Source organism: Salvelinus sp. IW2-2015, unplaced genomic scaffold (genome assembly GCF_002910315.2).
Source record: "Salvelinus sp. IW2-2015 unplaced genomic scaffold, ASM291031v2 Un_scaffold3108, whole genome shotgun sequence".
Lineage (NCBI taxonomy): Eukaryota > Metazoa > Chordata > Actinopteri > Salmoniformes > Salmonidae > Salvelinus > Salvelinus sp. IW2-2015.
In genome coordinates this window covers 7360-21786 of record NW_019944398.1, presented here as the reverse complement: position 1 = coordinate 21786, position 14427 = coordinate 7360, and the positions used below count along the sequence as shown (strand labels likewise).

The following is a 14427-nucleotide window of genomic DNA, read 5'->3' as shown; positions in this document are numbered from 1 at the left end:
GGGGCTGTAGTGAATGCTGTGTGGGGCTGTAGTGAATGCTGTGGGGCTGTAGGTGAAATGCTGTGGGGCTGTAGTGAATGATGTGGGGCTGTAGTGAATGTTGTGCGGCTGTGGTGAATGTTGTGCGGCTGTAGTGAATGATGTGGGCTGTAGTGAATGATGTGGGGCTGTAGTGAATGTTGTGTGGCTGTAGTGAATGTTGTGCGGCTGTAGTGATGTTGTGGGGCTGTAGTGAATGGATGTGGGGCTGTAGTGAATGTTGTGGGGCTGTAGTGAATGATTGTGGGGCTGTGGTGAATGTTGTGCGGCTGTGGTGAATGTTGTGCGGCTGTAGTGAATGATGTGGGGCTGTAGTGAATGATGTGGGGCTGTAGTGAATGTTGTGGGGCTGTAGTGAATGTTGTGGGCTGTAGTGAATGTTGTGGGGCTGTAGTGAATGTTGTGGGGCTGTAGTGAATGTTGTGGGGCTGTAGTGAATGGATATACTGTGGTTTACTCATATACTTGGTATTTATATTCTATTTGTTTCTTGTTACAGTATCAGGTAGGTTATAATGATCACAAATCTCCAATGTTTCATACAACATTGAGATGGGCGGGATGGCTGGATTGTAAAATACATTGTCATGTTGAATGTTGAATGTTCCCGTCACAGATGGGTTAATTAAATCTTCATATACAAACCAGATTCAGGTTCAGAGATCCATTTTAAAAGCCACTTCCTGACTGAGCAAACGGGGGCTGTGTGATGTGAGGCGTAAACAACCGCTGCACTCTGGTTCTCCGCACGTCTTATGTGTCACAAACTAGTACGCTACTGCACACCGAGTGGACAAAACATTAGGAACACCTGCTCTTTCCGTGACAGAGACTGACCAGGTGAATCCAGGTGAAAGCTATGATCCCGTATTGATGTCACATGTTAAATCCACTTAAAATCAGTGTAGATGAAGGGAGAGGAGACGGGTTAAAGCGTTAATGTCTGGTATACTCCTCTATATATCCTCCTCTACAGACGATCTGTGGTGAAGTTTCCCCTACGTACAAATCAAAGAGCAGTTTACCCCTCCCCCCCCCCAATTCGTAACCATTTTTTTGTAGGAGGAAATGCAAGACTGACCCGGGATCAGCTTCTAGGGGCAACTTCGTCCCCGACACCTCTACAGGCCGTCTAGATTACTGGCGTCACTCCTCCACTGACAGGATTGATTCCCCAACAGTGCATGCAGCTGGTGGGATATGAACTCCGGTCTTCCTGCTTGGGGAAACCAAACGTCTTAACCATATTTGGGCCAACGGGCAGGGCTCTGAATTAATAATTTTTCATCGGGTAGGACATCGGTGTTTCCAACAAACAAACAAAAAGTCCGGAGACCAACACCAAATCTAGGAGCACCATATCTAGGAGCACCAGATCTAGGAGCACCAGATCTAGGAGCACCAGATCTAGGAGCACCATATCTAGGAGCACCAGATCTAGGAGCACCAGATCTAGGAGCACCAGATCTAGGAGCACCAGATCTAGGAGCACCAGATCTAGGAGCACCAGATGTTTTTAATTGACTGAGATATAGCATATTGGACCTATATGAATTATAGCTACTTTTGAAGCACATGTTGTGCTCTAGAAACAGTATTTTTTGGAGGGGGGGGGATCAAAGTTTTTATTTGGCTTTTAAGATAATACAGACAAACAGGCAGATGGCAAGACACCGATCCACATCAAACCCACCACAAGCCCCCATGCCGATCCATATCAAACCCACCCCAAGCCCCCATGCTGACACCGATCCACATCAAACCCACCACAAGCCCCATACTGATACCGATCCATATCAAACCCACCCCAAGCCCCCATACTGACACCGATCCACATCAAACCCACCACAAGCCCCCATACTGACACCGATCCACATCAAACCCACCACAAGCCCCCATGCTGATACCGATCCACATCAAACCCACCACAAGCCCCCATGCTGACACCGATCCACATCAAACCCACCACAAGCCCCCATGCTGACACGATCCACATCAAACCCACCACAAGCCCCCATGCTGACACCGATCCACATCAAACCCACCACAAAGCCCCTATGCTGAACACCGATCCACATCAAAACCCACCACAAGCCCCCATGCTGACGCCGATCCACATCAAACCCACCCAAGCCCCCATGCTGATACCGATCCACATCCACAACCCACCACAAGCCCCCATACCGATCCACATCAACGCCCCCCAAGCCCCATACTTCAAATCTCATAATTTAAAGCCTCAGTCAGCATTTGAAACAAATAACAAAGCATTTCAAATAAAATCAAATTTTATTGGTCACAGATACACATGGTTAGCAGATGTTATTGTCACATAGCACAATGGTTAGCAGATGTTATTGGTCACATACAATCTGGTTAGCAGAGTGTTATTGGTCACGATACACATGGTTAGCAGATGTTAATGGTCACATACACATGGTTAGCAAGATGTTATTGGTCACATACACATGGTTAGCAGATGTAATTGGTCACATACACATGGTTTAGCAGATGTTATGGTCCATACGACATGGTTAGCAGAGGTATGTCACATACACATGGTTAGCAGATGTTATGGTCACATACACAGGTTAGCAGATGTTATTGGTCACATACACATGGTTAGCAGATGTTATTGGTCACATACACATGGTTAGCAGATGTTTATTGGTCACATACACATGGGGTTAGCAGATGTTATTCAATGGTCAGTCACAATACATGGTTAGCGATGTTAATGGTCACATACACATGGTTAGCAGATGTTAATGCGAGTGTAGCGAAATGCTTGTGCTTCTAGTTCCGACCGTGCAGTAATATCTAACAAGTAATCTAACAATTTAACAACTACCTTATACACACAAGTGTAAAGGGAATGAAGAATATGTACATAAAGATATATGAATGAAGTGGATGTGTACAGAACGGCATAGGCAAGATGCAGTAGATGGTATAGAGTACAGTATATACATATGAGATTGCGTAATGTAGGGGTACGTTAACAATTAAAAGTGGCGTTGTTTAAAGTGGCTAGTGATACATTATTACATACATTTTCCCATTATTAAAGTGGCTGGATTGAGTCAGTATGTTGGCAGCAGCCACTCAATGTTTTGATGGCTGTTTAACACAGTCTGATGGCTTGAGATAGAAGCTGCTTTCAGTCTCTCGGTCCCTGCTTTGATGCACCTGTACTGACCTCGCCTTCTAGCGGGGTGAACAGCGCAGTGGCTCGGGTGGTTGTTGTCCTTGATGATCTTTATGGCCTTCTGTGACATCGGGTGTGTGTAGGTGCCCTGGAGGCAGGTAGTTTGCTCCCGGTGATGCGTTTGTGCAACCTCACTACCCTCTGGAGAGCCTTACGGTTGTGGGCGGAGCAGTTTGCCGTACCAGGCGGTGATACAGCCCCGACAGGATGCTCCTTCGATCGTGCATCTGTAAAAGTTTTGTGAGAGTTTTAGGTGACAAGACAAATTTCTTTCAGCCTCCTGAGGTTGAGAGGCGCTGTTGCACCCTTCTTCACAACCACTGTCTGTGTGGGTGGACCAATTCAGTTTGTCCGTGACGATGTAACGTCGAGGAACTTAAAACTTTCACGCCTCTCCACTACTGTCCGTCAATGTGGATAGGGGGGTGCTCGCTCTGCTGTTTCCAGTGTGTTTAGACAGACAGAACCTCACCCAGAGACAGTACATGTCAGTGTGTTTTAGACAGAACCTGGTTAGACAGACACTAACACTAACCAACCTGACAGAACATGAGAGGATCTGCAGAGAAGAATGGGAGAAACTCTCCAAATACAGGTGTGCCAAGCTTGTAGGGTCATACCCAAGAAGACTCAAGGCTGTAATCGCTGCCAAAGGTGCTTCAACAAAGTACAGAGTAAAGGGTCTGAATACTTATGTAAATGTGATATTTCAGTTTTTTATTTTTATTTATACAGATTATTTATACAGATCATTTATTTTTATTTATACAGCTAAAATTACAAAAAAAAACGTAATGTCCCGAAAATATATTAAAAGCATACTTTTCAAAAATGCTATATAACCAGCATCCTTTTCTTCAGCTGAAGTTGTGATTTATATTATTGTTCCTCATATTTAGCTTGTTCAAATATTTTGTTKATTTTATCAGCTGAATAATGTTGTACTTTTAATTACACATTAACCTGGGCAGTGACAGGCCACGTCTGGAGAGGACGGAGAAAACTTAATCAGTAACGTCATCATAATGGAAACTCATATGTCGTGTGTAGCGGTGTGTTAGACAGAACCTCACCCACAGCTTCCTGTCCACGGGGTGTGTACTTTTACATKAAGCTGCCTCACGCTGCAGAAACAGGAGATTGGCTCCTACCCTWTTGGCCGTCCTGGCTCGTCCTGGCTCACCTAACCCACCCTCCTGTTTCCCCATACAGACAGACCTCTGTACATCCAGCGTGTGTCACTCCACAGCAGAGTGTCCATCTCCTGCCCCAACATGACAGGGGAGGATCTGAGCTTCCACCTGTCGTTGAACCAGTCCCTCGTTCACACCACAGTGCTCAAGAGGAACCAGATCCACACCAGAACCAACCAACCAGACACCTGGGCCCAGTTCTATCTAGTTTACCAAAATCTGAACCAGAACTTGACCAACCGCTATGTGTTCACGGTCAACAGCACAGGCCTGTACACCTGCATAGCAGAAAGGAGGAGGTCTCCCCCGCCTTATCAAGAGGACTCTGTTCAGACTCTACTGATTGAAGGTAAGGGACCGTCTACAAAGCAGTTGTACTGTTCAGACTCTACTGATTGAAGGTAAGGGACCGTCTACAAAAGCAGGCTTGTGATTGTTCAGGACTCTACTGGATTGAAGGTAAGGGACCGTCTACAAAGCAGTTGTATCTGTTCAGACTTACTGTGATTGAAGGTAAGGACGTCTACAAAGCAGTTGTATGTTCAGACTCTACTTGATGTGAAGGTAAGGGCACGTCTACAAAGCAGTTGTACTGTTCAGACTCTACTGATTGAAGGTAAGGGAACCGTCTACAAAGCAGTTGTACTGTTCAGACTCTACTGATTGAAGGTAAGGGACGCGTCCTAACAAAGCAGTTGCTACTGTTCAGGACTCTACTGATTGAAGGTAAGGGACCGTCTACAAAGCAGTTCGCTGTTCAGCTCTTACTGATTGAAGGTAAGGCACCGTTCTACAAAGCAGTTGTATACTGTATAAGGACCTTCACAAGCAGTTATGACCAATGAACTAAGCCTGGTCCAGGGCTTGTTTGTTTTTCTTGACACCTCGTTGCCGTTCAATTAATAATGGAGACAGGGAGTTGGTATGAAGCCACAAACAGTTTGAAAATGAAAGTGACTGGTCGAAGGTACCAACATCCCTGGTGAAGCCTGGTTGTGTGGCTGGGCTGTGAAGTGGATGAATTATGGCTTCTTATTTTCTGGTTTCTACTGCGTTCTGATTGGTTCACTAGAGAAGCGGTGTCTAACCACCGAGATCCACTGGCGAATCAAGGTCAAGATCCTCTGGCCAACCAGAGTTGTGCAGAGGTTCCTAAAGCCCTCCCCTGTGTCCGTTTTATTGGTGGGTATGTTGGGTTTCTTTCTCCTACCAGCATCATCATCACCATCCATCGCCATCGTCCTCTAGGGTCAGTTTTTATTTCATGTTATTGACCCTGACGCCTGACCCTAACCTGACCCTGACCGCTAACCCTGACCCTGACCCAAACGCTGACCCTGACCCTGACCCTAGCCCTGACCCTAACCCTGAGAGTGACCCGGTTATTATTTAAGCCAAGAAGTCCACTCCGAAACATCTGTTTATCCAGGGAGCTGGGGATTCCTGGGAGTCCAGGGTAGTCCTGGGATTCAGTGGAGTCCAGGAGTCATGGGATCTATAAGAAATGATTTTAGTTTGTTTATGCCCAGCAGCTTCATGTAATATCCTTCAGGCCACCTTTGAAGCTGGACCTCGCTGGTTCTCATTGTTTACATGGAGTTTAAGGAGACGGGATATGTTGTGTTCCTTTTTGATTCATCTCGTTGTGTTTGTATTGATGTTGTTATTTTACAATGATGTTTGTATTACACCTGGTCTCCATGGTGACACCCTGTAGAAATAAAAACTCATTGTTCACAGGGATCCGGTGTAAATAAGACCCTGGTCTCCATGGTGACACAACCCTGAAATATAAAACCTACACTATCGTGACTGTCTAGTAAACAACATGTTGTATCATTCTAACAAATGACTTGACCTATCATATAGATACCCTACATAATTGACTGACCTATCATAAGATACCCTACATAATGACTGAACCTATCATAAGATACCTTACATAATGACTGACCTAATCATTAAGATCCTTACATAATGACTGACCTATCATACGATTACCTCCTACATATGCTGACCCTATCAATAAGATCCCTAATAATGGACTGGACCTGATCATAAGATAACCTTACATAATGATGACGTATGATAGATACCCTTAACACAATGACTGGACGCTATCAATAAGACACCCTATCATAATGACTGACCTATCATAATGACACCCTACATAATGACTGCTATTCATAAGATACCCTACATAAATGACATGACTGTCATAAGACACCCTACATAATGAACTGACCTATCATAAGACATACCTTACACAATGACTGACCTATCATAAGACACCCTTACACAATGATGGACCCTAAGTAAGACACCATTACATAATGACTGACCTATCATAAGAACACCATACTAATTGACTGACTTATCATAAGAACACCCTACCATACTGACTGACCTATCATAAGAATACTACATAATGACTGACCTATCATAAGATACCTCTAACATAAATGACTGACCTGTCAAGACACCTACATAAATGGACTGACTATCCTATAAAGACACACTTACGATAATGAACTGACCTATTAAGACACCTTACATTTATGACTGACCTGTCATAAGACACCCTACATAATGACTGACTATTATAAACCCTTACACAATGACTGGACCTATGATGAAGATACCCTACATAATGACTGACCTTCATAAGATACCCTACATAATTGACTGACCCTATCATAAGATACCCTACATAATGACTGACCTATCATAAGACACCCTTACAAATGCTGACCTATCCTAAGAACCCTACTAATGACTACCTATCATAAGACACCCTACATAATGACAATTGACCTGTCATAACACACCTTTACAACACTACATAATGACTGACCTATCATTAAAGACACTAGACCCTTACAAATAATGACCCTATCATAAGACCACCTTTACATAATGATGACCTATCATAAGACACCCTACTAATGACTGACCTATCATAAGAACACCCTACATATGATGACCTGTCATAACACACCCTACATAATGATGACCTATCATAAGATACCCTACATAAATGACTGACCTATCATAAGATACCCTACATAATGACTGACCTATCATAAGACACCCTACATAATGACTGACCTGTCATAACACACCTCTTACCACAATGACTGACCTATCATAAGACCCACTACATCCCATCAATTGACTTCTTCTCGATGTGTGTTCTGTGTGTATTTCTCCTCAGAGGATGATGAGGAGGAAGTGACTATTCAGAGTGACTACGTGAACATGAAGCCTGGAGAGAAGACGAGGCCTAAGAGAGTCCAGCATCCAGGTCACCGGGAGATTCTGATTCTGGTCACACCTAGGCCTATTCTCTATGGTTTACTAATGCCCCTATTCTCTATGGTCTGTGTACTAATGGCATCGCTATTCATGCTGTTACTTATGGCACCCTATTCCTCATGGCTGTGTACCTAATGGACCCTATTTCTTGCTTATGGCTGTGTACCTAATGGCACCTTCTCTTCTGTTCTCCTAATGGCTTCTATGGCTGTGTACCTAATGGCACCCTATTACTATGGCTCTATGGCTTGTGTACCATAATGGCACCTCTATTCTCATGGTCTTATGGCTGTGTACCTAATGGCACCCTATTCTTATGGCTGCTATGGCATGTGTACCTAATGGCACCCTATTCTCTATGCTCTATGGCTGTGTACCTACTGGCACCCTATTCTCTATGGCTCTAAGGCTGTGTACCTAATGGCACCCTATTCTCTATGGGCTTCTAATGGCTGTGTGGTACCTAATGGCACCCTATTCTTTATGGCCTCTATGGCTGTGTACCTAATGGCACCTATTTTTTTTCTTAATTTTCCCCTATGTGTTTTTTTTTTTTTTTTTTTTTTTTTTTTTTGTTTTTTTTTTTATTATTTTTTTTTCTTTTCTTTTGTTATTTTTTATTTTTTTTTTTTTTCTGTTTTTTTTTTTTTGTTTTTTATTGTTTTTTTTCCTTTTTTTTTTTTTTTTATTTGTTTATTTTTTTTTTTTTTTTTTTTTTTTAATTGTTTTTTTCCTTTTTGTTTTTTTCCCTTTTTTTTATTTATTTTTTTTTCCCTTTTTTTTTTTTTTTTTTTTTTTTTTTTTTTTCTTTTTTTTTTTATTTGTTTTTGTTTTTTTTTTTATTGTTTTATTGTTTTTTTTATTTTGTTGTTTTTTTTTTTTTTTTTTTATGTTTTGTTTTCTTTTTTTTGATTTTCCTTTTTTTTTTTTTTTTTTTTTTTTTATTTTCTTATTTTTTTTTTGTTTGTTTTTTTTTTTTTTTTTATTTTTTTTTGTTTTGTTTTTTCTTATTTTTTTTAAGGATGGTTCTTACCTTCTTTCTTTTTTACTTTTTTTCTTTTTTACGTTTTTTTGTTTTTGTTAGCCCTTATTTCCTTTTGTCTGTCTTTCGTCCCTCTCGTCTCTCTTTTTTTCTGTTGTCCTACCTCCCTGGTGCCGTCCTCGCTCTTAGGTTCTTGTTCTTTCTCTAGGTCATGTTCTGTTAGTCTACTTTCTGGAATAGTCCTCTCTTTCATCATCGATTTCGTACTTGAGGAGAATTATTATTCACCATTTTTCTAGTATATTCATCCTCTATGTAATGAAGTTCAATTGATGGGATTTTGTATGGGTTGTCTTATTTTGTTATTAGTGTCTAGTGTTCCATTCTCTGTGTATATGTGTGTTTTAATGAACGGTTTTCATAGTTCATTTATTGTAGGGTGTCTTTTTAATGATAGGTTAGTCATGTATTGTTATTCGCGGGTTTATCTTTTATTGATAGGTCAAGATCATTTATGTGTTATGGGTTTATCTTATTGATTTGGTGTCAGGTCAATTATGGTAGGGATTGTGTTTTTTGTCAGGTCTATGTTATTATGTAGGGTGTCTTATTGATTGGTATGTTCATTATGTATGTGGTTGTCTTATGATAGGTATCATTTGATGTATAAGGTGTTGTCTTTTTATGTATTATGGTCTAGTCAATTTTTCAATTGGTTTTTTTAAGGGGGTGTCTTTTATTGATAGTTTCGCCTTTTCAGTTCATTTATTGTTATGGGTGTGGTTAAGTGTTGTGTTATATTTGACTAGTTTGTCAGTCTTCATTATGTATTTGGTGTGTTTATGGAATGTGTTCAGTTCATTATGTAGGGATTTCTTATGTATAGGTCTAAGTTCATTTATGTTTATTTGTGGTGTTCTTCATGATAGTGTCCCAGTTCATTGTTATGTAGTGGTATCTTTATTGATAGGTAGTCATTATAGTGCGTAGATGAGATAGTTATCTCTTGATTCGATATATATAGAGTCGGTACTATTTATGGATTTGAAGAGAATGCTCCATTCATATATAAACAATAAGGTCGAGTTCCGACAGTTGCTGGTAACAGGGTGAATCCTTTTGATCATAGAGAGGTCAGAGGTCAATGTCATTAGCAGAGGTTGGTTGGTCGTCTTAAAGCGGATACTGTTGGAGTTCACTAGTGATGATACACGGAGAGTGGAGGTTGCTTAGATGATAGGTCATAGCGAATCTCCGAGCTTGTAGTGAAGGGTAATAGTATTCCCTGTTTATGTTGGCATGCCTCCGGTGGTACAGCTATCCGCGCAGCGTCAGATTGTAGACCCACTGTCCTAGGCCGTTATTGTAAATAAGTAAGGTTGTGGTTCGTTCATTGAAAGACTGATTTGTCCAGCTATCATGTTATAATAAATGTATAAGGGGTATACTTTTATAGGAAGATTAAAAGTTCGCATTCAATCATAGTTAAAAGGAAATATCTGTTATGTGTATTTTATCAAATGTCCACAGGACTTTGTATGGTAGAATTGTACGAGGCCATTGTGCATAGTGAAGATAAGGGATCAGATTTCCACACATTCGCTTGTTTCCATGCGGAATGTTAATCTTATATGGCAAGAGGGGAACAACTTTCCCACGTGAAGGTATGTCAATGTTGCGAGTGTCTTACTCGACTAGGCTGTTCCTATCAGGTCATGAATGATAACGGGGTGGTCTACACTTAATGATAGGGAGTGTCAGATCCATTTTGGTACCTGCTAGGGCATGATCCGTGCCGCTGGATATCATATTATACTAATATAGGACTACGCTGTCATGTTTACATTGAGTTGGGATCCACGCCTGTCCGCCATAGATGTCTCAGAGAGATCACTCATGTGTTTCCGTCATTTATGTAGCGAGGGTATCTGTATGACTTATGCGAAGGCTCATATTGATAGGAGGTGATTAATGGATAAGGTATTCTATGTTTAGTATTATTCATTTTTTCTTTTAATAGTGAAGATGCCAAAACTCATACAATGATAGGGTGCAGTGAAGCCGCTCGGAATGCTAACATACATTCATCACTCATCAGTCGATTTCCGTTCCACACCACGACTCCCATTCAGAGAGACACATTTCGAGAGTGCGATCTGAGGGTCTTAATGCCCGGCTTTTTCAATCTTGGCTACGTAAGTGTGGCATTACATTCCCTTACCATGTAGAGACCGGAAAACGTGACCCCGAACGCGGTCTACTCAATATAGCTGAAATTCACCGGTCAGATACGTATCCTCCACTAGTACTAGTGTCCCTCCCGCACTTCCTTATAGCTACACTGCGGGTCAGGTCATCCTCCCATCATGTGGAGTGTCCTTATGATCGGTAGTAATGGTACCGGTACTCTTCCCATATAGATGTTCCGGCACAGTGTCCCATCAGAAATATGGTAGGGTTCCTGTCTCTTCAAAATGATGCCATTCTCAGTACTATAGTAACCTCCCACAGCCACCTCCAAGATCCTCCTGCCCAACAAGTTCCCTAATGCTGTCCCTCAACCATTCAGAACCCTCTTACCACAGCCCGCCGCACGCTATCTTATGTTGCAAGGATTCCCCCCAGACATGATTTACTGTTAATAGGTGGTCCGGCTCAATTCTCTCACTTTCATAGAACCTCTGATCACCGCAGAGTGAAAAAAAACTAAAAAGGTACTAAACTCTTAATTCCCTTCGGGTGTTGACATGTCACTCCATAGAAGCCACCAGAACCAATGCACAGACATGTTTTGGTTTTTAAGAGCCCATGTCGCCTAAGTTAACGAGTTATTTATTTTCTAGGGTGGTGTCACGCATGAGACAAGGTCTTTGATTTACACGCGGGAACTCCTGTGACACTGATTGTATTTCTACAGGGGTAACGAGACCTACCCAGAGCAATAGATCTGAGAACAGAAAGACAGATGGTAGAATAAGAACCAAGACAGTAAAAACAGCACTAGCTAATAAATATGACAAAAAAATTAAGTAAAAACATCTGTAATATTTCAAAACAAAAGACACACTTTCAAGGAGTAGAAAGAATAATGGCATAAACACAGCAATAGAACAGTAGACAACTTGGTGTTGTGTGCTACGTCTGGCACTATTACATGTTTGTGTGTGTTTCCTTGTAGATGTGTTTATATTGAATGAGAGTGGGTGTGTATGATGCATGTGTATCAACACCTGCACGGCATCAGCCTCAGGCTTTACCGGCCATTAGTTTGTACAAACACTGCCCTGTAGTGTCATTCATGTACTATTTTATAATGTTTTATATTTAGAATTTAGAATTTGAAACACCTCAATGTATTTTTTGACAATATTACCTTTTCATCTAGTGACATACAACCAACCTTCAAACACACTTTCGTTCCTCCACTAATAATACCACATCACGCGACGACTACAGGCTAGCTGTAAGCACTGTCACATGTGAGCCCTAGTAGGGCAAGGAGTTTTATATGTCTCTATTTTTTGGTTTGGCTCAGGGTAGTGATGTAGGGCGGTGGTGGCAGGTGGTAAGCGATTTCTTACATATTAATCTTATAGTTTGGTATATTTTTAATGTTTTTTGGCCGGGTCTCATGGTTGATTCTAATGATCATCAGGGACATTGCGTGTCGAATTCGTCCTGTCTCTGACTTGGGTCACTTGAATACTCTAGCGGAGCCCGCGTATTCTCTCTTTCCTTATGGTGTTTGTCCGTCGTTAGTCTGTGTTAAGATGGCACTATGTCCCTGTCTTAGAAGCCGTTCTCGTTGTTGTTTATGCTTGGTCTATTTGTTGGCACGACATCTTAATATAAATAAAATGAGGGAAATGTACGCTCAACGGGTCACATCCTACGTGGCTGTTAGGCGCGGTCCCCTTGGGTCTCTGGCCTTTATCGGGGACTTGCACAGGGCGGGACATTCAGCGTCAGCTTGGCTTCCGCGGTTAAGCTTCTTGGTGTCCGGTATTCTCTCTCTGCCGGTCCACCCCCTAGTGATCGGGGTTTCTACGCAGAGGGAGCTATGAGTGGGTCTACGACTATGCTGTGATCGTTCTACCATGATTACGAAATACTCAATCTATTCCAGGATCAAGACCCACTTAGAGTACTGATTTGCAGGGACATGCGAGTTGAGATAAATACTTTTTACTAAAGAGTTTTAAGTATATTAGTGAATTGACTGACCTGGTCTCTCCAGATCTCCTAACAGTACTATTTTCTAGGTCAATTTTAGATCAGAATTCTATGCATTTTCAGCCATTCCTGAACCTGAGACCAGAAACAGGCTACTGAGGGCATACCAAGAATAAATGGTCTATTGATTCTGTATCCTCACAACAAAATCTGCAGAGCTTAGATGATTTTATGTCGCAAATATTCAACATTTTGTTGGTGGCAAGAATTCTATATAATATTTTTAGCTGAAATGCACGAAGTCTTGAATCTTGCGTCGTTTTATATATCAACTCATGGAATCAGTAAATCAAAAATCTCTTCCCAACTATTTTGCAATCTGTATGGCACAGTTGTCAACATCCTGGTCCTCAAATGAAACTGGTGTAATTTCCTATTTATGCTATTTTTATTCCTCTGCCAATTTTTATCCTTTATATTGGGCAGACAGACCAGTTCCCTACCTCCTCCCGCAGCGGGACCTCCTCACCTGCCTCCTCCATTTTTGGGGCAATGCTGTAGTCAATTGGTTGTACTCTTGGATTGAGCAGACCTTCCCGTACAATTCTGATAACTCCATGAAGGACATAACTCTTACCATTCCAATTTACAATATCATTTAAGAACAAAATACCCTTTTCAAACATCTTTCCCATAAATGCAGGTATTTTATCAACCAGCACATTTGWGTTCAGCCATAATATTTGTTGTAATATTTGTTCGCTCTTTTCAGGGGGATGAAATTGAAATTGTAACCAGCTCTGCAATGCTTGTTTGAAAAAGAGAGATACTTTGAAAAAAGTAAAATTTTCAATTAATTGAAAATGATACATGGAAATCCACACAAAGGCAAAAAGACAATTTTTAAACAATGGATGAGCTTTTCTTAGTAATCTACTTGAGAACCATTTAGGGTTCAAATAAAACTTTTGAATGAGTGAAGCTTTTAGAGAGAGGTTTAGTGCTTTTATATTTAATAATCTCAACCCACCCAGTTCATATTCATTATATAGATAGGCACGATTTATTTTGTCTGGTTTAGCATCCCAGATAAAGTGAAATATTTTTTGCTCATATGATTTGTAAAAACAAATCATCAGGAGTAGGCAGCACCATCAGTAAGTGAGTAAACTGAGATATGACTAAGGAGTTAATCAGGGAAACTTTTACATAAATAGACAGGTATTTACCTCTCCATGGTTGCAGGATCTTACCTATTTTTACAAGTTTTCTATTGAAATTCATTGTGGAGAGCTTATTTATATATTTTGTGATATGAATACGAGTATGTCTGCTTCACCATCAGCCCATTTTATAGGTAAACWYCAGGGTAATGTAAAAGTTGTATTTTTTAAAGATCCAATATGTAGTATTGTACACATCATAATTAGGTTTAAGTCCAGAGAGTACAGAAAAGTTATCTAGATCTTCAATGAGACATTGCAGGGATCTAGCTTGCGGACTTAATATAAAACTTG

At 41.0% G+C, this 14427-nt stretch overlaps 1 protein-coding gene across 1 annotated transcript in view; it reads left to right on the top strand.

Moving 5' to 3' along the window:
- Window positions 1-5688, top strand: part of LOC112075364 (uncharacterized) — a 19955-nt gene extending 14267 nt beyond the window's left edge. The window contains exons 3-4 of the mRNA XM_024142376.2: window positions 4460-4789; window positions 5513-5688. Coding sequence (XP_023998144.2) covers window positions 4460-4789; window positions 5513-5688 — 506 coding nt within the window. The remainder of the gene's footprint in view (window positions 1-4459; window positions 4790-5512) is intronic.
- Window positions 5689-14427: the final 8739 nt, after the last annotated feature.